The sequence below is a fragment of the Gymnoscopelus microlampas genome (assembly GCF_963454915.1).
Source record: "Gymnoscopelus microlampas genome assembly, chromosome: 21".
NCBI lineage: Eukaryota > Metazoa > Chordata > Actinopteri > Myctophiformes > Myctophidae > Gymnoscopelus > Gymnoscopelus microlampas.
Genome location: NC_139958.1, coordinates 40,212,898 through 40,238,659, shown reverse-complemented (window position 1 = coordinate 40,238,659; position 25,762 = coordinate 40,212,898). Strand labels below are relative to the sequence as shown.

Below are 25,762 nucleotides of genomic sequence, written 5' to 3'. Positions count from 1 at the left end.
GAGCATGGGGGCTGCATGCATCTGAGACGCGAGTCTGAAACAATGGCTGCAGTTCCCCTGGGACGGATCGTATGTCTGCCTTCCTAGCTGTCCTCCCCTGACAAAAAAAAAACACACCCTTTTTGTATCAGCATGATCAATGGGGAGGGAGAGAGAGAGAGAGAGAGAGAGAGAGAGAGAGAGAGGGGAGTGAACAAGCGGGGGAGGGGTGGGGGTGCGGGGGGGGCACAGGCAGCCTGCTCGCCCGTGATTGGCTTGCCATTCCACTCTAATTGGATCAAGTGGGGACTTGCTTAGCTTTGTGCTTTGTGTCGAGAGTCGAGACCGGAGAGCAAGCCAGACAGATACAGACTGCATGCGGACAGAGAGAGAGAGAGAGAGAGAGAGAGAGAGAGAGAGAGAGAGAGCGAGAGAGAGAGAGAGAGAGAGAGAGAGAGAGAGAGAGAGAGAGAGAGAGAGAGAGAGAGAGAGAGAGAGAGAGAGAGAGAGAGAGAGAGAGAGAGAGAGAGAGAGAGAGAGGAGAGAGGGAGAGAGAGAGGGAGAGAGAGCATGAGTCATGAATAAGCGAGGGTAAGACAGATCGAGAGAGGAAGCGAATGATCGTCCAGAGGAGGGGTGTGTGTGTGTGTGTGTGTGTGTGTGAGAGAGAGTGAGTGAGTGTATGTGAGTGTGTGTGTACTGTATGTGTGTGTGAGAGTTTGTGTGTGTGTGTGTGTGGGTGTGTGTGGTGAGAGCGAGAGGTGAAGTGCAACGGTAGTATCCGCCTCACTTTGTCCTTCAGCGCGGCTGGAAATGTCCCTGCGGTGAAGGGTGGGTGCCTGCGTGTGTTTGGAGGAAGAAGAGAGAGACGAAGAGGGCTCGCATGCCGCATCCCATCCAGCATGTGGCTGCTGCTGCCACTGCAGTGCAGCGCTCGCCGCTCTGCCAGCACCAGCCAGCCCTGCCGCCACGCTGACCTGGAAGATGGAGAACGCAGCAGCAGCAGCACCAGTACGTGACGCCCTGCAGCAGCCGGACCTGGACGACTTGTGCGATGCCTTAAATTAAAGTACTTCGGAAACATTTCTATAGATCCGCCTCCCCCCCGCCTCCCCTCCACCTCCACCTCCCTCTGACCCCCCACCCCCTTCTCCCCCCCTCCTCCCCAACCGTCCCCCCCCTCCTCCTCCTCCTCCTCCGACAAGAAACCAGAAGGATGACTCAGGGACTGGAGGACTCCTCCGCAGTGTCGACGCCCCCCTCGTCGTCGTCCTCCCTCGGCCCCCCCGGCCTCCTCTGCCTCGACTCCGGACTCTCCCCCGAGGAGGAAACGGAGGCGCCCAAGCACCCGCCGCGGGAGGAGGAAGAAGACGCAGAGTCCTGCGGCAGCGAGCGGAGCCCCGAGGAGAAGAAGCAGCAGCAGCAGCATGCCCCGGGAGGAAGTGGCGGCGCCGAGGAAGAAGAAGACTGCGACGACGATGAGGGCGAGAGAGCGGCAGGGCCGCTGGGCATGGCGTGCTGCTGGGCCGGGACGTGCTGCGTGTGCGTGGAGATGGCGCCGGTGAGCGGCTGCCTGCGCTCGGAGAAGCTGTGCATCCTGCCCATCGTGGCCTGCCTGCTCAGCCTGGCGCTCTGCACCGCGGGCCTCAAGTGGGTGTTCGTGGACAAGATCTTCGAGTACGACCCGCCCACCCATTTAGACCCCAAGCGCATGGGACAGGACCCCATTGTTATCCTGGCCGACCCCACACACTCGCTGGCCACGGCTTTCCACAACACCTCCTCTTCCCCTGGCGGTCCTCCGTTAATCAATGCCACAGAGGTCATGACCCCGTCCCCCGTACTGACTAACCCGGCCACCCAGTCTGGGAAGGTCGCCCCCCCTAAACGGACCCCGAACTACCCCCAAACTACTGAGGAAACTAATGACATAGTCGTCAATACCATCTGTAAGTACACGCAACTTAGATTTTATCCATTGCAATTAACCACTTAAACCCTCCAGACTTAGACATGCACCGGACCTGAGTTGGCTCTGGACTTGGACCACTTTTTCTTTTCCACCTACACCAATCTCCAAAAATAGCCTATTTCTGGCTTATGTTCGCCATCAGAATGCGGACGATGGGGTTCAAGTGGGTAAGATGAGTTTTGTGGGGGAACTCATCCAGTGAAATAGTTCTGAGGTGTTGAGCTTGTGCGACATATTGTTGAAAAAAGACGGCTGTGGCTGTGTTTAGCACATACTGTAAACGCTGAGGGAGATAACACAACACACGTGTTGTGACTTGTAAAGTATTTCACAAACAAACGCCTCTATGACTAAGCCTCTGGAGAATTACTACTTAAAGGAACACTGTAATGTTTTTCGACATGACCTCTTGGTACTATGTTTTATAGGGTTCATGTTCCATTAACCCCAGCATCCATATTCTGTGGGGAACATTGGCCAGAAAATAGCAGATCTACAAGCTCACCGCGTCGCAGCATGACGCATGGTGAGCTTGTAAGATCATCTGGTGTAGAGGGAAAAAAAGTGGTCTAAGTGCGGTTGCACCGCAGGTCCGTGACTAAGAATGGAGGGTTTAAGTGGTTAACAGAAATAATTACACTTAAACAGTCTTCTGTGGACATTATGTCTAGATGTTTGTTGTAGGGTTAATATTACATTAACCCTACAATGTCCAAATAACATTGAACAGTCATTGTGTGTCTCTGAAATGCTGCTGAGGTTGCACTGAAAAGTTGACCCCATGTGTCACTGAGGTCAAATCCATGGCGAAACTACAACTCCTACTTCCTGGTCCGTAGGTGCCACCCTCGGGGTGGTCGTGACATTGTCTTTTATGTCTGTATACCGCCAGGCCCCATGGCTAACCGTGACATGTTTCATAGGAAATGTATGAAAAATGGCCGGAATAGACCGGATGCCCTCTGTCAATATCGGTTGTAAGGTTTCTAGATAATTCTATGGATCGGCGCTGTGAACGTTCCCCTTTAAGCCCAGCAGGAAACCGCAACATCATTTCAAAGTCACCCCGGCGCCGTGGGTGGCAACCAGCTCATAAAGTAATTTCCATGAGTCATTTCTGGCAAATCTCTGAATAATTCAACTCAACCGTGGGCCAAAGGAACAGAACAATTAAGAGCACCTCGGAGAGAGACTGCGTTGTCATTAATAGTTGAACTAAATGTGTCTTATGTTATATCGGCGTGTCTTTGTCGGGGGGGGGGGGGGCTAAAACAGAAGTGAGGCCTCCCATGCCGTTTTCCAGAATATGATATCAAAATCAATACATGATGCATGGCTTTACTAAAACTGAAAGCTGCGGTTGCACTGGTGGACTTCCTCCCTGCCCAGGCTCCATTTCAAGGTCAGTCTGCAGCTGAAAGCTAATTGATCCCCCCCCCCCCCCCCCATCGCTGACTGGGCCCACAGAGAAAGACAATCCCACTCAGCCTCTCTGTCTGTCTGTCTCTCTGTCTGTCTGTGGACCACCTCTCCAATGACATCTATAGCTACTGCTGTTACAATAGCTCCATGGGCAGTGATTCTGAACCTTTTTTTTTTATTTGAAGGACCCCCACTTTGGGATGACTTTTCAGCTCTGGGACCCCGATCTGCTCTGTAAGATCCTTCAGTGTTAATGTAACTCTGAATGTGTGCAAAATGGAACCAAATTGGACCCGTAAGGGTCCATTTGGTTCCATTTGTGCACTTCAGAGTTACAGAGCCTTAAGTGTTCATTTGGTTCCAAACTATCAGTCATTTAGCTGCATGGGGTCCCCCCATGAACGCCCTCGAGGGCGTCTGAGGGTCCCCGAAAGCCAAGTTGAGAACCACTCCTCCATTGTATCCGCTTGGGCTAACGTTCGATCTTCCAGCCTCTTGCCCTTGAAGAGGTGATGATCAGATTGACTTATCTTAGCAAATTCTCTCCCTATATCTGTGATTATTAACCTTTTTCAGTTCAAGCACCCCCCAGTTTGATATGCATAGACCCCCCATGTCATACCATTTTGATTTATCTGTGGGTCCCAAATCTCTACTGTAAAATCCTTAGTGTACAAATGGAACCATTTTCACTTGTACACTGTGAGAGTTACATTTGGACCTCTGGGTGATTCCCAGACCTGACATTGAGAACCATTGCTCTAAATGTGACCGGGATCTGCTGTAATAAGGCTTTTCAATTTGGACGATCATCATGTCTAAAATGAATCAACCTGATGTGTTGTCCAGGGCAAATCAAAGGCCTGTAGGTTATTGCCAATGTGATGTTAAACACTAAATGAAGGTTAAGCAAATGAGGGCTGTCTTACAGATAATCCCAGACGTATCTTTGAGAAGATTTGCTGAGTCACCATTGCCATTTTGAGCCTCACTTAATGACAATCTTTATGTAATAAAACTAATTTAATGAGTACATGCATTAAAAGGTTAATTAGGCTATAAGCCAAGAAAGAATACACACTGTACTACAAAACATGATAAAGGTAACATACTAACATGCAGGAAGTCAACATCAGCCGGTATACATTGATACTCATCTCACTTGAATGGAGATAACTGATGTCATTGAAGAGGTCTGTTCCGAGAGAGAGAGAGAGAGAGAGAGAGAGAGAGAGAGAGAGAGAGAGAGAGAGAGAGAGAGAGAGAGAGAGAGAGAGAGAGAGAGAGAGAGAGAGAGAGAGAGAGAGAGAGAGAGAGAGAGAGAGAGAGAGAGAGAGAGAGAGAGAGAGAGAGAGAGATTGATGGCTGTCAGGTCCTCACTGACATATGATGTGTCACTTTCAGCTGATAACTCAAGAAAAGATGTGTTAAACTGCTGCCAGCGGTAGCACTGTATTCCCATTCAAGGTTATGCATTATCACAGGATTAGGCCTGTACGTATTGTAGGATAGGATATTGTTATTAGGATTGATAGCCTGTCATTGTCTGGAGTAGGATTAAGGTATATATTTGGCCATAGTGCAGAGCATGAGTGATTAATATGAAATGTCAGTGTGTGTGATTAGTTGTCTTTCGTACCCTGACCCTGTTTACAATGGCCATTTTGACATTGGTTAATGCATCTGAAGGTAATTACATTCATTGTGGCTGTGTTTCATTTAGGCAGCATGAAGCTGCTGACCATTGGTGCTGACCGTGGTGTTGACTGTGGTGCTGTCCGTGGTGCTGACCATGGTGTTGACCAGTGTTGATTTCGTCGACTAAGACTATGACGAAAAATGTTCGTCGACTACCTTTTTTCTCTTACAAAAACTAAATAATAACTAAACTAGAAAAAGTGCTCCTCGGAGCACAGGTCTCCGCCAGGTCAGGTAGGTTTTTGTGGCCTCCTGGTGGCACTATAATAGGCCAATGTGAAAAGGGTGGCATTTTCTTCCTCGGCCTAGTGGGAATGTGCATGCATTCATGATTTGAGGCATTTTGTTGCAAAAATGTGTTTTGCTAAATTAGACCTGCTGGTGGCGCTAAAACAGGGCATTGTGAAAAGGGTGGCATTTCTTCCTTGGCCTAGTGGGAATGTGTGTGCAAATTTTCACGGAAATCGAACGCTGCGTTCATGATTTGAGACATTTTGTTCAAAACGGACCAATCCTGCAACCTTTGGAAGCCAACCTTAGCCAATCAGGATGGAATATGAAATATCGGACAGATCCGTCTTGATCACATGACTATAGAGATACTGTGTACCGATTTGCGTGATGTTTGGATAAAATCTGTACGATTAATATGCAAAAATGGGTTTTGCACAAATCGGCCTCCTGGTGGAGCTATAACAGGCCCATGTGAATGGGCAGAGGTTCTGAATTGGCATCCAGGGAGTGTGTGTGCAGAGTTTCATGCAACCAAGTGTAAAATCAGCCATTGCGACGCCATCAAGGCCTGCCAAAACACATTTTAGTCGACTAAATCAACTGTAGGTTTAGTCGACTGAAATCTTATGATAATTAAAGTCCACTAAAGCTAGACTAAAACTACAACATTTCAGATGACTAAAATATGACTAAGACTAAATGACATTTTATTGAAAAGACTATGACTAAAACTAAATCAAAATGTGCTGTCAAAATCAACACTAGTGTTGACTGGTGCTGACCGTGGTGTTGACCGTGGTGTTGACTGTGGTGCAGTTTTTGGTGCTATCGGTCACCATTGCGCTTGATGTACAGTAGCATTATAAGAAAATTATGAGCTTTTGTTACTTGAGACATGAAGGGACCTATCATAATAATGCTGTCTTCCAAACCACTGCAACATATTTTATGAACTCAAACTTCTTTAAATCACCACTTCCAGGGGCGCCGACATTTGTCAGCTCTATTGGGTGCGCTACCCGCGCATATTTTCGGTTTCTGGGCGGATATTTAACTTTTTGGGGGGGGTTTTATAACTTTAATTCGGTTAATTTACCTGCTAGGTGAAGACAAAGCCTGGAGCCGGCAAAACATACACAAATGGGAGTGCGCTGCGAGTACGAGCGTGCGGCTGCGCGCTGCGAGTATGAGCACGCGGCTGCGCGCCCCCCTCGCCCACTGGGTGCTCGTCATTTCGCCTGGGTGCTTTAGCCCAGAGTGACCCACAGTATCGGCGCCCTTGACCACTTCACCCTTTTTCAACCTATCTTCATATAATTGGTCCTCACTAATGCTTATACAGTAAACAGTACCATTTCTGTCTACTCTTTCTGTGTCTCAGGCAGTTCAAAAAGCCGCCTACAAGTGACATCATGGATGGGGAATCAAAACTAATAGAAACTGCAGGCTTTCTATTCCTGGAAAATGTGTATGCTATAATACAGGCCATTGTTCTCGCTTTTATTTTTTTAAATTACCAAACCTGAATGATGCCAGGCGGGTTTCTGAAATGTCCACAGTTTTCCGAAGTACCGAAGTCCGAAGTTTTAGTAGTTGTTCCATATACTACTTGCACAGAACTCCAACGGCATCTGAAATACGGGGTGCTCCTTCCATTCCGACATCTCGCCACTCCGACTAGTGGCTTCCGCGTGCGGTTAGGGTTAGGGAATGGTATAGGGTTCGTTAACGTCGGAAAGGCGACATGTCGGAAAGGCGAAATGCACCCCTGAAATACACGTGGTGGGGAGGCATTAGCTGTCATGTAACCTGTGGGCTTTCTCTCAGGGTTAAGACAGTGGAGGACAATCCCTATATTTTCATTGGAAATTGCAATGACTACCAGACACACATACACATACACAGATCATTTTCTTATCCGATCTAGACCAGATCTTTATACTGAGGTATGGCCAAATATGGAGTCTGGGCTATATTGATGACAGCATATTCCATATAGTATGGGGATTTTCATATGTATCAATATTTTGGGGAGATCCGCTGATTCGACTGACTTCCAACTCGGCACGTAACGGCCTCTGGTCCTCAGTATGCACGCTGAGTTTGAAGTCGTCGGCCCCATAATAATTTCTTCAGAGCAACCTATTGATCCTTCCCACCAAGTTCCAAGGAAATCGGAGTGGGGGCAGCGCCTCGGGGAGCAGTTAGGGGTTAAGTGTGATGCTCAGAGACACTTCGACACATAGACCCGGGACAGGAAGGGAACCGGGGACCTTCTGTTTCCCAGGCGACATAGTAGTTCAGAAACCTACATCATCGGTGTATTTTTTAGTTATTTCAAGCAAGCTCTCAAACTGTTACTTTCCAGGAAGAGAAAGGCCGTAGTTTCTATTAGCTTGGAATCCCCATCGATGATGTCACTGGTAGGCAGGTTTCTGAACTTCCCACGTCCCACCAATGAGACACAGAGTGAGTTGACAGAAAAGGTGCCATTTTATAATGAGCACCCATTATCGGGAAATGGGTGAAATGTTCCTAAAATAGCAACATGCTCACAACGCGTCACAGCACAAGACAGGGGCGGACTGGCCATTTGGCATACCGGGCATATGCCCAGTGGGCCGGTGGGCCACTGGCTATTTTTGAAAAATATTTTTGCTCCCGTTTTAGGATTATTACGGTCATTTCCGGGTCGCGCGGCCCAAATATTAGTTTTGTTAATGTTTGGGCTGGGATGCTTTGGGTTGCTGGGTTAAAACAGTGACATTTTCAATCGGCGACATTCCATTTTGCAGCAGTAGCAGTTTCAAAACAGCGATGCGAAACAGCGATGCGAAACAGTGTTCCGCGGCGGAGAAATGCAAAGCCGAGATAATGGCGTTTGAAAGCAGAACCCAAACAGGAAGTGGGCGGGAGCGAAAATCTTTGATTTGACGTATTTCTATATCCGGGTGTGCTACAATGAAATGTGTCACTTCGAGAGATGAAGGACGTTGAGATCTTGTTTTAAAAAAAGATTTTTCAAAATTACGTTTTCTACGTCCTAGGCAGGTTTGGTAATTGGAAAAAAAATACATTTTTTACGTCCTAGGCAGTGTATGAGTTAATAAAGTTACAAAATCATGTTTAAACATTTTAACCACTTGAAAGCCACTCACCTGCCGGTGAGGGCTGGGATTGAATTTGTTCCCATTAAAACATAGAGAGGTGAAGGGCTGAAAGACTTTAAAAGTTATGATTTATCATGGAAATAAGAAGTGAAATAAAAAGTACATAACAACATCAGCCATCGCCATCAGCTATCGGTCAATTTGTCATTTTAAACTTCAGTAAAGCTAAGAGCTTATTTCCATTTTGCGGTCCTTATGTGTAAGTGAATGTGAACTAAGTGCCATGTGGTGGGGTGGCAGTGGGAGGGGTATTTACAGAAAGGCTATTAGAGAGACTTAATTACAGAACTAGAAAAGGGTGCTTTCTTTGGAGCGCAGGTCTTCACCAGGCTGGGTAGGCCGACCCGGGGCTGTGTCAAAGATTTTCACACTACGCTGAATCATGTTGGTGGTCTCATGACTCTGTGGTATCTAAACTCACCTGCTGGGAGAACCGGTGTGAGAAGTTGATTCAATTACACATTAAAACACATAACCATAAACGTGATCCTTCCACTTTCTTTCTCTTTCTCTTTCTCTTTCTCTTTCTCTTTCTCTTTCTCTTTCTCTTTCTCTTTCTCTTTCTCTCTCCGTCTCTCTCTCTCTCTCTCTCTCTCTCTCTCTCTCTCTCTCTCTCTCTCTCTCTCTTTCTTTCTCTCACTCTCTTTCTTTCTCTCTCTCTCTCTCTCTCTCTCTCTCTCTCTCCCTCCCCCCCCACCCCACTGTTTTATAGATTATAGTGTCATGTACAAATGTAATTGGACGAGTGATTGCATCTACATGGATTTTCATTCAGTAGGTCAACGCGGTGCATTTTTTAAAAGATATTTCATTTTCACCTGACTATGTCATATTTTACCTTAACTGTGACCTTGATATCATGTATTTGGGGAAGCCTACTGACCTGACTTTCCCTTCTAAATTTAGAGCTGGACCTTGGTGATAGTTTACTTTGTATCTTTATTTTTAACTCCTTTGTCTTTGTTTTAGAATTGATTTTAAGATTCTTGTGAAGCTTCATGCCAGCAGAGCCCTTATAGATCCTCTGTCACCTGACTCTGAACTGTTCCAAAAACTAGAAATAAAAGACACGGAGTAGCAGCTTTTAGCCTCGGGAACAGCCTGTTCCTGAAGGAGCTGCCCATTAGTCCGACATCCCATTAATCCCACATCCCTTTGGGATGCAGGGCGCTCAGTCTGGGTAAATAGGTATGGAGGACAAGCTGTTACCCATGCAGCAGTTCCCCCCTCTCCACGTCGAACGGTCCAATGGAAAGTCAGAGCCAATACACTTGGTTCCAGTGCTGTCGCATGTGTTGCCAGGTCGCTGCCGTACATGGCCTCGGCCTGCCTTAGGGACTCCGGCTCCTGATCTTTCCTCAGGGCTGACTCCCGAAGCCTTTCCCATGGGTGGGTGTATAGCCACAGGCTGTGGAGGGTTTGAAGTCAGTGTTTTCCTTCACTTAGATGAGCCGCTAGCCAAGGATAATGAGCCCCATCTGCCCGGGTTGCTGTTTAACCCATAACTGGGAGGCTAGGAGAGTACTACCGCTTGCCCAAGGCGCACTCCCGGGCTAGCAGAGGGAAGGAGGCGCCTTATACTTCTTCATTGTAGGCCACTCCCAATAGATAGGTTGATAGTTCACATCCCAATAGTCTGACAAATGTTAGGTTAGTGTGAGGGGTTAGGGTTAGGCTTAGTTATAATGCGGGATGTTGAACCAATAGTAGGGGCAGTGGGCTGTCAGACTAATGGCATGGCACCATTTCTGAATCCATGGATATTTGAAATGAAATCTTAAGACTCTTTTTACATAGCTTATAACCAGGTTGTGCTATATATGGTAAATAAAGTACAATTTGACTGATTGATGTAACCTTTGGACCCAAACTGTAATCTTCAGGGCAGCCTAGCCTATTATTCATTCCCAAGTTTAATCAAAGTCCATTCTCTAGTACTTTGACCAAGAGACAAGGTGAAATTGTGCTCATCAAGATCAGAGATATCACTCTATACGCACAAATTGTATTGAGTCCTCACAAAGAAGATTAGACACTTGATTTATAATTGGTGTTAATGGAACTGCTCATTTCAATACCTTGGTGTTGAAATGACCAATTAAAAAAACAATTAAGAAAGTTGTTCCCTACATTCTTTAAAAACCCTACCTCTTATCCAGTTGACTTTGAATACTACTGGTACTGTAGTAACCACCTGATATGGATGTTTATCTGTTGCCTTAAAGTCACAACTGCTGCAACAACTGAACATTTGTTCAAAGATGGTTGGACAACTACTTGAGAGACTCAAGTGCATCGACGTAATAACAGTATGCTAAGGTTGGCAAGGAATATCACATCAAACACTAGCCATGTTTTGAAGGGGAAATATAGCTGCCTTCAGGAAGGAGATACTGTACGGTGTTACAAAATACAATAAGGTCAGACCTTTCTTTGTCCATCAGTCGATTTTGAGGCTTAATTTAGAATCTGGCCATGGGAGGCTGGCTGAATCAAACTCTATTGGTATTTAACTACACTTACCATAAATGAGTCCTGCGTGTGTGTGTGTGTGTGTGTGTGTGTGTGTGTGTGTGTGTGTGTGTGTGTGTGTGTGTGTGTGTGTGTGTGTGTGTGTGTGTGTGTGTGTGTGTGTGTGTGTGTGTGTGCGCGTGCGTGTGCGCGTTGCCATTGTATGCCATCGTTTTCTATGTAAAGGTCCATTTGGGTCCATTTGGGTCCATTTGTACAAAGTGACAGACACATAAGGGTCCATCTGGTTCCTAACTATCCATCATTTAGCTGGGGACCCCCTGGAACCTTCTCAAGGACCCCGGGGGGGTCCCTGGAACCTATGTTGAGAACCAGTGGTATAAACGATCAGTCTTACATAAGCACCAATGTCTCATATTCTACAGTGTTTTCCGTAGAGATGATTAATCTCATTAATCTAAATCTCATTAAATGTTAATCTAAAAGGCTAGGTTGATTTAAACCAACCCTATTTATCAGAATCTACTTTATTGTCACATCACAGGTTTTCAGGTGTAAAGAAGAGGGTGAAATTAGTTTTTTTTTTTTTCGCGAGCTCCATAGTTTTAGCTGTTTTCAGAAAGAAGAAAAGAAAATAAGAGGAGGGGGGGGGGGGAGAACAAGGATACAAATCAAACAGTAACGAAAAACATGTCAAAGATATCTACATAGCATAGACCAGCAGGTACAGTACGTACCAGTATGTATGTCAGACATAAGGTGCAAGGTGGTGGTGACACTATAATAACCTTGCCCCCTACCCTGCTGTGTCTTCCTGCAGCTGCTACCAGCACCACCCCCGCAGCCAAGACCTCCAGTCATGTGACCCGCTGCAGTGACAGCCAGAAGAACTTCTGCGTGAACGGCGGCGAGTGCTTCACCCTCGAAGTCACGCCTGGAAGCACCAAGTTCCTGTGCAGGTATGTTCTTATATACTGTACGTTAATATTGTAATATCACGTCTAACCCGACCGATATATATACCGTAGCTTGAGGAACCGAATACAACAGGGCGCCACTTCTCCATTGAACTTAATGGTTTTTAAAATGTTTCAAAAATAACCTCACCAGAGCTTGAGCTTGTAGATAGGCTATTTTTGAAAAGTTTTGAATAGGGCTAAAGTGTTAAAAACATGTATTTCGCCAAGGACCCCCATCTGAAAAGATGTTGTGTCAGGGACCCCCATATGAGAACATGTGTAAAATGTTTCTAAATTATTCCAAATTTAGGGTTAGGGTTATTTTTTTTGCTATCTTCGTAAATAGCCGATGTAGAAGCTCACAACGCAATGTGATGCGTTGTGATCTTGTAGATTTGCCATTTTCGAATAGCTGCAGTATAACATAGGGTTAAAGTGATTAAACAGATTTTGATGGGGATCCCCTTGGAACCCTCTCAAGGACTCCTGGGGGTCCCGGGACCCCATTTTGAGAACCACGGTCCTTCCTAGTAGGTAGAATACTGTCCCAGGCAAGCATTAGTCCAAGACTCCCTACTCTATGTCACTTTATAGCGAGCTATTAAGATGCTGCCCTAAAGGGCGTCAGGGAATACGGCTTGGGAGGATGGTGAGAGAGAGAGGGGAGACCGATGGGGAGGATGCGTTTACTCTGCAGAGATGCTCGAATACATCTACTTATGTTTCACCTTGTGAAGAAAAGTCATTTTTCACCGTAACCTTAGTAACGCACTCTCACGTGCCTCACGTGCACAGTGCACGAGGAGAGGGAGACACACTTGTGTGTGGCTGCCAGCAGAGCCTCTGTCCTCTGACTGAGATTACTGGAGCCAAGCCCCCTGGACACACCCAGGCTGGGAATGCAGTATACTGCACTGTATGGTTGCATTTCCATTCTGGGAGAAACATTTACCGAAAATAGCCGATCTACAAGCTCACAACGAAGAGATTTGGCTATGGCATTGTTTCCTATGGCCTATGGCTTGTTTCCAGTGAGGTCCTTTGTATTCAATTCATAGATGCATTTAATGACAGACAGATATACACTACTACTGTATGCAAAACGTCATCAAGCAGTTTGAAAACAGAAAAACAGAAAGAAATATGTGCAGTAAACAGTTCAGGGGGGGGGGGGGGGGGGGGGCTAGGCTTTGACTTTTACAGGGGACAGTTTCAAATTGCTTCCACCTATAGGTACTCTTTTAGAGCGGCTTTGAAGGAGAGTAGGGTTTTACACTCCTTCATGGCTTTCGGTAGGGCATTCCGCATTTTTGTGGCATAACAAATTCAAACCCTTTTTAGTGCCAAATCTGGGTTCAATGTGATTACGTATCGAATCGTTTTTAAAACGTATCGTTACACCCCTAGTTTTTAAAGTACCCCAGGGGTCCTCGAGGGAGTTCTAGGGGGTCCTCAGCAAAATTATGTAATAATAGCAAGGAAACCCCTTTATACAACTGATTATTTTGATAATAGCTGTTCTAATAAGCTCAAAATGTGTCATGATGCAATGTGTTGTGAGCTATCTGCTTATTTTCTAATAATCTTGAAAGAATATGAATAGTTTGTAATATATTTGTTAAACATTTTAACAACACAATCCATTTTCGGGGTTCTTGACATGAAAGATTTGGGAGAACCACTGTCCAAGAGGAATAGAGTGAAGAAAATAATATGTCATGTATCTAACAGCCTGATCACATGGTAAACACAACCAGAAGTCATCATTCATTACAAAGGAGACAGTCAACTACCAATCTTCCGGTAAAACTGCCGGATCCTGTTTGGGTCCAGAGTGTTGTATTTCTGGTGCTGCGTGTGTTGAATAATTTAGGCATTTGCTGTGGTTAACATAACATGGTAAAATTACAGGAAGTCCCTACAAACCTCAGAAGAACACATTAAATGATCCCTCTGGCCATGTGTGTGTCTGTTCAGTAGCAAGATCATTTGAGAAGAACAGATTTTCATGAAACTTGGTGGGAGTGATGAGATGCTTCGGTTTGGTAATATTCTATATATTCTCGGTTTTGGTTTGGAAAGGTCAACGGTCAAGGTCAAAATCATGGTCAAGGCCAACATTGAGAAAGGGTGGGCATATTTTCATGACACTTGGTGGTAATGATCAGTGTGCAGCCCTGAAGAGATTTTCATTAAAATCAAGGTCACTATTGAGAGACGTAGAACAATCAGTCCGTTTACCATTTAACAAGAGAAGACAGCAGGGTTTGCAGCCCAGGTGCATTTGTTTGATTTCTGTTCTGTTCATAAAAAAAAAAGCCATTTCATGGCATTGTTCGTGTCAAATTGTATAAAATAAATAGGGTGAGCCTAGATTACGAAGCGAATAGCCTTGTTAACTATTTCGGAGCATAATCACTAGATGACGTTACAGACAAACTCCCTCTGCAAGCTTGTCATGCATACACAAAGCCTCAGTTTTTACGAAGGAACGTAACCACATAAACCCTAGTCTAGACTTATTAAACAGGACCTGAGTTGGCTATGTAGTGTACTTGGACCATGTTTTCCCCTCTACGCCAAAACAAGCCGATCTACAAGCTCACAACGTATCGCGTTGTGACGCGTTGTGAGCTTGTAGATCGCCAATTTTTGGCCAATGCTCCCCCCAGAGTATGGATGCTGGTGTTCCAGTGGTTAATAACCTGAAAATGTCAGAGTAGAGTATGTCACGTGTATATGTGCTTGCATGCCTTATCCTATGTATCTCTCACAATCGATGACACACAACTGTACAGTCATGAACCTAAACTGTAGAATGTGATGTGTACACACCCCACCTTGTGTCATCAATAGTTTCATGTTGCCAGGCGATCAGAGATCTCTGCCTACTGATGTGTCTCGGGAAATCTAAAGTCAACGAATAACTGTTGTAGAAAACCAGCGGTAACAAACCTACACCCACTGAAAACCTTATTGAATACTACATACTCTAGTGAAAATATCCGATCTGCAGGGTCTTTGGGTCAAATAAATAGTGAACCAAAGTATCAACAAGAAGCTTGTGACTAAATAATAGCTGCAGTATCCATTGGAAAATAGTTATTTTTTTATTTTAGCGACTTTGAGTATCTAGATAAGCGCTATATAAATTGTATGTGTAATAGTATGTATTACGATATGAAGAATCATTCATTTACAAATTGTTTCCACGCAATTTTAGCCCATTCACTGAATTTAGACGTCTCCAGACGAATCAGTAGGCTGAGATCTCTCGTCGACTGGTAACGTGAGACTATGTCATCAACAGTGCTCCATCCCCCTTTTACCAAACGTACCACCATGCCCGCCCCATCCGTCAATCACAATGATTTTCCTTTTTTTATGGTGGTGTGTGGTGGAGAGGGTGAGACGGCTTCGGACTGCTCGCCTTTGTTGGCTTACTTGGCTGCCATTTGATTATACCAAATTTGCGGAAATTGTGCTTTTAAAACATCTTCTGATCTATTTGATTTTCTGAACTGAGAATGAATCAATAACATTAGTTGACAACCAGGATCTCTGGTGTCTCAAACGTGTTTGTTTACTTGTGAAACATGCTGGTTTCCTGGTTCAACCCCATCTATAATCTCACAGTACATTCATAGTAACAGTAACCGTAACTAAATTAAGCCTTGAAGGAGCAGTTCACCCATTTTCAGCCTATCTTCATATAACTGGCCCTCACTAATGTTCATTATAAGATGGCATGTTATTTCTATCTACTCATTCTGTGTCTCAGGAGCCTGCCTACCAGTGACATCATTGGTAGGCAGGTTTGGTAATTTCAACGAACATTCAAGAACAATGATTCAGCATGATGAATGATGTCGTTGTGAGCTTGTCGATCTGCTATTTTCAGTGAAAGCTTTCCCCACAATACGGATACTAGCTGGGGTTTAAGTGGTTAAATTCAGTGAATGGGCTAAAATTGGGTGGAAACAATTTGGAAATTTAAAAAAAATAACAACTTCACAGAATGATGTCACTGGTCGACAGGAACTGAACTGAACTTAACTGTCCTCAAGCCGCCAATGAGACACATAGAGTGAGTAGACAGACATGGCGCCATCTTAGTGAGGACCAGTTATCTGAAGATAAGGTTGAAAATCAGTCAAGTGTTCCGTTCTTAAAAAGAACCCATTGAGTGAATATGGTCAGAACAGTCCACACTTTGATTCATACAGTATGTACTGTATGAAATGTTTCACCAGTCACAATACTTCAAATTGTTAAAACGCTGTGTAACTTCCCATTACGAATTTACAGGGCTTTTGGTAGAATATTATATAAAGTGTAGTTTCCTGTTCTTGATGACATCAATGGCAATGCATCATGGGTGTTTGAGTTCTTTGTTGACCATCTTTTTCCTCTCTCCACTCTTCTCTCAGGTGCCCGAATGAATTTACTGGAGACCGCTGCCAAAACTACGTAATGACCAGCTTTTACAGTACGTGTGTCTTGTCGTCTCAGTGCTGGGATTGGTGCATGCTAAATCACCTCCGTTCCCTCTTGTTACGTTGGTGTCTTTCTCTGTACTGAGTAAAATCCCTAGTGTTAATTCAGTGTACAAATGTAACCAACGGTTACATTTCACGTTAAAGGTGCTGTGTGATATTTAATGGTTAAAACAAAACGTTTTGTGTTAAAATGTTAAATCTCTATATAGACAGTAATCATTGCTCTAGACTGTTTGTTCAGTAACAGGGAGCTCCCTGTCTCTCCAGCTCTTTGATAAACAAAACATACATTTTAGGTTGGGTCACCAAGAAACCCAGTTCTCTCTCCTGATTGGATAGGCTCTATTCACAGCAGCCATAGTATGAAGACATTCACAGGTGTTACCAATGCTACTAATGAAGGCTCTGTTCCATTCTGGTCAAACAGAGTCAGGGTGCTGATATTGTGCATGTTGGCCCACTGGAAACACTCTGTTACACCAGTGGGTCTACAGTTGGGGTCCAGGGACCCTCATGGGCTTCCAAATGGCCCCTACAGGTGTGTAACTCTGAGAGTGTACAAATGGAACCAAATGGACCCGTAACACTCTCAGAGTTATGGGGGTCGTGGAAACCACTGTGCTACACTAAATGGAACAGAGCCTTCATTAGTATCATTGGTAACACCTGTGAAGGAAGTGATAATATGGCTGCTGTGCATAGAGCCTATTGGTATCCCGACCTGAAAGTGTATTTTCTGTTTATTAAAGAGCTGCCGACAGGGAGATCTCTGTTACTGAGCAAACACTCTATACCAATGATTACTATCACGATATAGAGCTATTTAACACTTATTTTAACAAAGACACAATGACTTACAGCATCTTTAAGCCTAATTTAAGTTCTGTTGCACGACGGTGTCACCGCAAGCAGACCTACAAGCTTCACAACAGCTTGTAGCTTGTAGGTTGGCTATTTCCGGCACACAACACCGTCATGTGATGAAATACAAATCGGGCTTTAAAAGATTAACACAGAGGATTTTACCGCGTAGATTGTAGCCAAGCGGAGGTACAGTATTCATTGTCTTATATGTTTTTTCCCCATACCTATTCCTTGCATGCTTTCTTTGTTTTGTTCTTTTGGAAGTTAGGGACGTAAATGCATTGTGATAAGAAATACGAAATAATGTTCATATTTACAGTATTCAGCTGGAAGGGCTCAACGTACACTTGAGACATGTATGCCATAGTTTTTGGTTTTACAACCAGGAAGCGTCGGTGTTTATGTCATGGCTTTGGCAGCGATCAATAGCACCCATGTAGGACTGCAAGAGTATTAAAGGTAGTGTAAGTGATATTTAATAAATAATAAGCTCTATATTGTGATAGTAATCATTGTTATAGAGTGTTTGAGAGTTCAGTAACAGGGGTCTCCTATGTCTCTCCAAATGTTAAATAAGCAGAAATCACATTTTCACGTGGGATGCCAATTTCATCCAGTTGGAGAGAGACAACTAGGATAATTTATCGGTTTGTGTTCCAGTTTCAATTTTATAAGCACGTTTTTTTTGTGTGATAACTTCCAAGAGTACTCCCTCTTGATTGGATACTATTGGTGACCAGAACATTTATTTTCTGTTTATTAAAAAGCTGGAGAGACTGGGAGACCGACCCCTGTTACTGAACAAACACTCTATAGCAGTGATTACTACCACAATATAGAGCTATTTAACAATAATGTATCACACCACCTTTTAATGATAAAAAACATTAAACGTTTGGAGATATGAGGTTGCCTGACAGCGACAATGTGTAGGAATTATGCCAGCTCTGAATAACACATTCTCATGAAAACATGCTCTCTTCTCTCCTTTGTTTGTTTATCAATCTTCTGCATTGGCAGAAAACCTTGGGATTGAATTTATGGGTATGGACTGTTCAATTCCTTCTAGTTTGCAGCTGTAGGATTTAGACGCTTGAGCCTGCCCCTCCCCACACCCCCCATATCCCTGCTAGTTCCCTTTAGCCAATGAAGGGACGTATACAGCGTCATCAAACCACATTCAGCACTAATGTTCGAGGCAACGCAGAACCCATGAGGACAGTTTGGACATTTCATGTCACAAATTGAAATGTCATGCTTTGAAACAAGTGGAATTCCATATTTAATGCCTGTAGTCCTCCATACACGTACAAATTCAAACTATGAAGTGCTTACAAAAAAGTGAGGGATGTTACCGTCCATATGAGCCCTTTGTGTTCCGCATTGTTACGTATTGTTCGATAAAGAAGTGTTTTAATCCTGTGTCCGTGCCTGAATGTCATTGTATTGCCTCGTTTCCATCAAGTGTAATACCGGCTTCCACCTGCTGCAACGGCGCCACTCGCGCCACTCATTGAGGAATACCGGGAACTTCCGGCACAGACAGGATTAAAAGTTCTAAATTAAAACACTTCTTTATCGAACTTGTGAAAGCGATGAGTTTCGACTCGTATTGAACATTATACTGTTGTGAATTACGTGAAAAATATGGCCGGACATTAAGACGTTTCATAATGAATAATTTCAGATTATACAATTTCCAAACGACACCGACTGGCTGTCTTCAGCATGTGGAGTGGTTTTCGCTGTATATTCCGATCCCTTCAGCTCTGAATTTGCTTTATGCCCTACTGCATCTGTTTTATATTCCGATGTTAAAGCATGTAATGGTAGAATAGCTTCATTTACCTTTCATCTCATTCCCACCTTCATCATCTATCATCATTCTAACCATGTCTTCTCTTTTGTCTGTTTTATCAACGTGTTGCTCTTTATTTCTTGTGTTCTGTTATCTTTTGAATGGTGACAAACCGTCAAATGTTCTTAGAACAAAGGTGATCTCATATGGTGAGACATGCCTCTCTGTAGTGTGATGAATTCTGACCATAAAAAGGGTCTGAATTCTTTGGAAGGTACATTGGATGGCTCAAATGCATTATTGTTACAAGATGATATGACTGCAGTATAAGGCTGACCTTGAACTAACATCTATGGTTGATTTATTGATTATATGTCAGAAAAATACTATGCCCACACATGCAGTGATCCATTGTGATGGCTGGTTGTAGATATCATACAATCAATTTAATAATCTACCTTATTTCAGTTGCACAGTTTTTGTGTGTGTTTGTTTTAAGCAAAGTTCCAACACACAGAGGCTCGGATAACAGTTTAAAAGGATTAATATACAGGATGTAGATATTTATACCATGGCCACAGAAGACAACCGATTCTGATTGGCCAGAGCTTGTGCATTCTTTTACGATAAGCACACGGCTTGTGGTCCCATCGTTGTTCTAAACTGACCAAAAGTATGTGCTCTACGTTTATTTAAGCTACCATTAGCTACAAGCTAAAAAGGCCATGGATTTCAATAGTTTTTAACCTAACGTATGTGTTAGTCATGTTATTCCAAGGTTGATGAAGTTTCTATTTAAAGAGCACATTGCCCCAATATACAGTATGTACAGTATGAACTTTGCTTCTGATTTTAATATTGGTAAGTGGCCATGGTATGATTAATAGTATAGGAAAAACCATGCACCTGCAGTGGTGGAAAGTAACTATCTTACGCAGGTACTGTAACTACGAGCAATTTTTTGGTAATATATACTTTTACTCCACTACAGTTTGGAGGGAAATTAACTCTTTTCTTCAGATAAAAATGTTAATGCAGGACTGCATATTTTTACTTTTACTCAATTACTCGGTTATGGTAAAATACTGCACTCTGTGGATGTGAAACAGGTAATATACTCTGCATTGTGCAATATTTTTTTGTATAACCACACGACATGTAATTAACCACTTGAACCCCAGCATCCCTATTCTGTGGGGAACGTATTGGCCAAAAACTAGTTCCTAGTTATTCTACAAGTTACAAGCTTGTGAGCTTGTGGATCAGATATTTTTGGCGAAGACAAGACACAAAGAACGCACCAAGTACAGTTCAACTCAGGTCTGTTTGACTAAGTATCGAGGCTTTACGTGGTTAATTATCCCGTACACCCTTGCTTTGACACGATAAGTCTTTAAAAGGGAAACAAAATCCGCAGTTCCAACGTTCCTCTAAGCATAGGCTATTGTTCTTTTCAAAAGGGCCTGTCTGTAAGAAGGGCCTTTTGAGGAGAGACGCTCCATTCTAAAAGGCCTTAAAACTCTCAAGCGTTACGTATGATCTTGTGAAGAGCGCTGCTCTCTCTCTCCTCTCTTGCAGAAGCTGAAGAGTTGTACCAGAAACGTGTTTTAACAATCAGCGGCATCTGCTTCGCTCTGCTGGTGGTGGGCGTCATGTGTGTGGTCGCCTACTGCAAAACCAAGTAAATCAACGCAACATAAGTCACATTGTTCCACATTTTATAGTAGTGCTCTGCAAATGGGAGAATGTGTACCCTTAGGGGTTTGTAGAGGCACTACAGTGGGTACGTGAGAGTAAGTGCAAAATGGAAAGAACCATATTTTACTGTTATGTTTAATGATAAAACATTAATACACTTTGTGTGAACCTGCTGATATAGAACGAATAGAAAGCGATACTTATTTACCATCATGCTGTTTCATTTTGAACATATTGACATCAGAACTGGACTTTTGATATGTTGTAGTCAGGTAAAGCGGGTACTGTTGGATTGTCAGGAAAAGTTGGTACTGAAACCAAAAAATAACCACTGTTTTATAGTATTTACCAGGGTTCAAACGACATATCAGTCGCCCTTATATCTTACCGATACATTCATGATAACTTATTTGTAGGTCTTACTCTATGATGTAGAAATCATTATTGACATTCAAAAAAACATAATGGTTGAACCCTAGAATCCACAATAATAACACAACATGTATTATTTGTTGAATAATAAAATTGCAACCATGTTCAACCATTTGGGAGCAGTCCATGTTAATCCACCTTGTCTTCCTCTTCTAAACAGAAAGCAGAGAAAAAAGCTCCACGATCGACTGCGCCAGAGCCTTCGGAATGGGCGGAGCAACACCACAGGGGGCGGCGCAGCCAACGGACCTCCCACGTCTCTTTCTGCCTTTGAGAACGTTACCCTTGTCAATGTTAGTCCACTGATTCACCCATGTCTTTTGTAGCTGTCGGGTGGAAACCTCGTATGTCCAAAACCGTTGCTTTTCAGGAAATGGGGGGGGACCTTTCTTCAATAGGCTCTATGCACAGCAGCCATATTATCACTTCCTTCCCAGGTGTTACCAATGATACTAATGAAGGCTCTGTTCCCTTTAGTGTAGCACAGTGGTTTCCACGACCCCCATAACTCTGAGAGTGTACAAATGGAACCAAATGGACCCGTAACTGTAAGGGGCCATTTGGAAGCCCATGAGGTTCCCTGGACCCCAACTGTAGACCCACTGGTGTAACAGAGTGTATGGAGATACAAGGTTCCTGCCTGACAGCAACAACGTGCTTTGGGTTACAGCATTGGCTATGTGCCAACGCTGTGGGTCACTCATGTTGTGCTCCTTCTGTTTTCCAGCAACATGTATCCAAAGACACTGCGATGGCCACGCAGCATGCCATCGAGAAGGAGACTGAAACGTCCTTCTCCACGTGCCAGTATGAGTCATCAGAACAGCAGCCCAATATGGACGACCACAATCCCAGCCAAAGGTAAGACGACTTATAGTCAAACCTTGGATGTATTCCAGAAAGCTGACTGATCTTGAACTTAACCACTTAAATGCACTTTTAAGTGTTTGTCAGTGTGCAACAGTTTGGGGGTTAACCGGTAATGAACATGATAAATACTCTTCCGAAACCATCATCTTGGCTCCATAAATTGTCTTATTATATTGTTATATGCAGTCTCGTAATGAGCATGCCACAAATCCATGTTCTCACCCAGGAAGAGTCCATAACTGCAGGGCCGGATCAAGTGCAATTTGTGCCCCAAAGGCAAGCTCTTCTGTTCTCTTCCCTGTCACTGCAGTAAGCGCCATAGTCACCCCCCCATTCAGCCACCCGTCTCGTTGATGCCGTCAATGGACAGCGCCCATCACGCCACGGCCAATCATCGGGGTCGTCTGAATGCCACAGGTGGCCCCTCAGACCTGTGTTCCTCCAGAAAGACTTCCAGAGATGCTCCCAGTGGATACAGAGATGCCACATACAGTGAGAGGTTAGAAATTGGAGGAGCATTTATTTTTCTAAGCAAAAATCTACTGCACTGCATATTTATATCAATTATCATCTCATTTTCATTGTTGCTGAAGGTTTACCAACAACGACGGCAATGATGCCTGATGATAATATAACAACAGCCTCATTTATTAACAAAGATATTCATCATTTCAAGTTAACTGACCTTGTGACTTTGAAAAGTATGTGACCATTTTGACTGGATTATTTATTTCATTCCCTTTCTGAATAAATATATTGTAATTAAGCTGTAATAAAGCTTAAGCTTATTATAGTTGATATACAGTATTGTAGTGTATATACAGTATTGTGTATTATGTCACTCTGTCAGCCTTTTTGTCCACCAGAGGGTGCAAAGGTGAAAGGTTGCCTTGTTGTTTAATGTTAACTGACTTTTGTTTTATTGTACATACATTGTTTTATTTTTCATGGGCAGATTTTCATAGAAATTAAGATATATATATATATATATATACATTTGACAAAATGTTTGTATGTTTTTTTTTTCCATTCTAGGTATATGTTTGCCGCGACGACACCGGACTCCCCTCCTTCAGAGATGTCAGCCCCTCTGTCAGATCGTTCGGTGGCCGATGAGCGCCCTCTGATCTCCAGCGCCCCCATCTGTTCGTGCAGGAGAAACTCGTGCCAGGTCCACAAGCGACTCAAGAGAAACTCGGCCCACTTCAACCTGGGCCTGGATCTGTCTCACAGCCCGCCAGCCAGCCCGCTCATGGTCGCAAAGGAGGACTATCAGATCCCGCAGGAGTACAGCGGCGTCATCGTGGCCGACCCTCCGAACGCGTCCGTAGATTTGGCTAGCGGAGGCGACGGCGGTGGCCTCGCGGACAGAGGTCAAAACCTCAGCGATCACGAGGGATCCGACGCGGCGTCGAGCGACGGCGCCGCCGTCGAGACGAGCAGCTCCGGGAGCGATGCTGAGGACGCGGGGGCCTTCCCAAGGATACAGGGGTCCGATGCGGCCCTCGGCCCGGACGCTACGGCGCCCGCTCTGTCCGGACGGCTGGACGGCAGCTGGACCGAATCCCTAAGACTCTCCGAGAGCGATGAGCTTCAGAGCAGGCTCCCCAGCATCCTCACCAATCAACAACAACCGATCGCAGTGTAAACGCGAGAAATCGACATTCAGCTTCGTTCAAAATCTTTATGTAAAATCTTTACGTCCAAAAAATATTAAAAGAATAATAGAGCCACTATCAAAACTTTATTTTCTATAAATTAAGCATTTGATGGAATTTTAAAGAACACATGAAGAAAGATACAAAAAAACATCCTTTTATTTTAGCGATGTAGCGAATAAAGTGTTTTCTAAATAAAAGAAGTAAAAATGTGTTCATGTCATGGAGGAAAAGTGCCATACACGTATAGTATGTATGTAGTGATGGTATTTCTGTAGAAAAAAGAAAAAAAATCAATGGTGCCTTTTAAAGGGACAGTTGGGTTTTTGTGGAATGTTTTTTCTTCTGAACCAGAATCAGACAAACTCATGGATGCGATACAGTGAAACCCTATTAATTTAACTGAAAGGGCAAAGACGGATCCAAACTGACCCATTTTTACACTTTCAGAGTTAAATTACTTCTGAGGATTTTACGTGTGTTGTCTCTTTGCTTAGATTAGTTTAGCTTAATTCCATCTATGGGGCCAATTTGCATTCTTTGGAGGTGTTTAAAGGAGTATATCCCTTTAGGCACGCTCACACGTAGTTTAATTCTACCTGCCAATGCTTTTCAATGGAAATGGAGCGGTTTGTTGCCATTTGCAGAATTCTGCAAAGAAATGCTCGGTTTCCATTGAAAAGGATTGGCAGAATCCGCCCTCATAGGTAGAATCAAACTTTGGTGTGACCGTGCCCTTAAGAGAACATCGAACTGGAATTTTACCTATGCTGGCGGATTCTGCCAACGCTTTTCAATGGGAACAGAGCGGTTTGTTGCCATTTGCGGATTTCTGCAAAAAGAAAGCGTTTCCATTGGCAGAATCCGCCCTCATAGAAATAATTAAAGTTCGGTGTGACCGCACCCTAAGAAACCTTTAAACTTCTCCAAAGACGAGAGTCTAACAAAACCACTAATTGAGATTCAAGTATTTATAGTCACACTAATTTCACTGTTGGTAAAGAAATTATTTGTCAAAACAGCCATGGTGGATCAATAAGGATTATGCAAATTTCAGAAAACCTGGTTTCAAAGTAACTGTAATGTAAAGGCACTATACAGTACACAACATTTAGCCACTAGATCTTGCTCTCTCAACACCTCTGTTGCACAAGATTCCTTTTTTTCCTTGAGTCACGTCAATATGCAGTCTGCAGAGTTGTAACACCTGCAGCTGCCACTAGCAACAACAAAATAAATGACCTTCCCTAACAAAAGCAGAAGCAACATGATGATTGATGTCAGCTGTCAGGTAAACACAACATTCATTTTGGAATCGTGTATATATATTTTTTACATTATTGTTTTCACAATCATATTTGTTTAATTATTATTGTTTAATCATATCAATATCACCTTAATTGTTAACATGGGTTTCCACAATCCATCAGTTTGTGTGACTGAGTGAAACAATATTGAAATTCCCCCAAAAAACGAACTGTCCCTCTAATTTCCTTTTGGTGTACTTAAGGGAACTTCAATGTGACACTGGGCCATATATTTATTTGAATCTTTTTCCGGTAAGCAAGTACATTAAACGAAGCCAGAATCAAATCAAAAAAGAATTCAATGTGCAGCAAGTCTAGGAAAGAATTAATAGTTTGATGGTGAGTTTTGTCAATGCTTAATCACTTCAGAATGCATGTTTCTGTAGCTACGGAGCAGGTGAAAAATGCACTTCAGAATGCATGGTATACTGTAGCTACGGGGCAGCTCATAAGTGCACATAACTGCTATCTGTTCATCACATCCAACCCCCCTGTTCTGTTGAAATTCAATATCGACATTTGATATAATAGGGCTATAGGGAAACGGATCAATATAAAAGCCTTAAGTCTTTCAGCTGAAAACATAGGAATGACTGAAGGATTCATCAAATAAAAAAAAAGAAAAAGGAGAAAAAAAAAGATTTTTACTCTGGCTTTAAGTAGAAAAGTGCTTTATTGATAAAATATTGTGCAATAAATTGTGATGGAAACACAGTTGTTGAATAAATAA

At 43.5% G+C, this 25,762-nt stretch overlaps 1 protein-coding gene across 2 annotated transcripts; it reads left to right on the top strand.

The window, feature by feature from the left end:
* The first annotated feature begins 527 nt into the window (after window positions 1-527).
* nrg1 (neuregulin 1) lies at window positions 528-25,762 on the top strand. 2 transcript variants are annotated; one of them, XR_014599908.1, is made up of 9 exons: window positions 528-1,928; window positions 11,768-11,906; window positions 16,337-16,395; window positions 20,646-20,748; window positions 21,358-21,490; window positions 21,925-22,058; window positions 22,378-22,566; window positions 23,103-25,429; window positions 25,478-25,762. XR_014599908.1 is itself a non-coding variant. In XM_084046026.1 (8 exons), exons 1-8 carry the CDS (start codon window positions 1,196-1,198, stop codon window positions 23,713-23,715), a joined length of 2,103 nt encoding a protein of 700 aa, XP_083902152.1. In that variant the 5' UTR covers window positions 528-1,195; the 3' UTR covers window positions 23,716-25,762. The 2 variants fall into 2 exon arrangements, 1 of the variants encoding a protein (XP_083902152.1); XM_084046026.1 differs by having other exon boundaries at window positions 23,103-25,762.

Bases quoted from the DNA above. Each gene is read 5' to 3' on its own strand.
- nrg1 (XM_084046026.1), top strand. From the start codon at position 1,196: ATGACTCAGGGACTGGAGGACTCCTCCGCAGTGTCGACGCCCCCCTCG. The intron at 1,929-11,767 runs GTAAGTACACGC...GTCTTCCTGCAG, and splicing joins CATAGTCGTCAATACCATCT to CTGCTACCAGCACCACCCCC. The intron at 21,491-21,924 runs GTTAGTCCACTG...TCTGTTTTCCAG, and splicing joins AGAACGTTACCCTTGTCAAT to CAACATGTATCCAAAGACAC.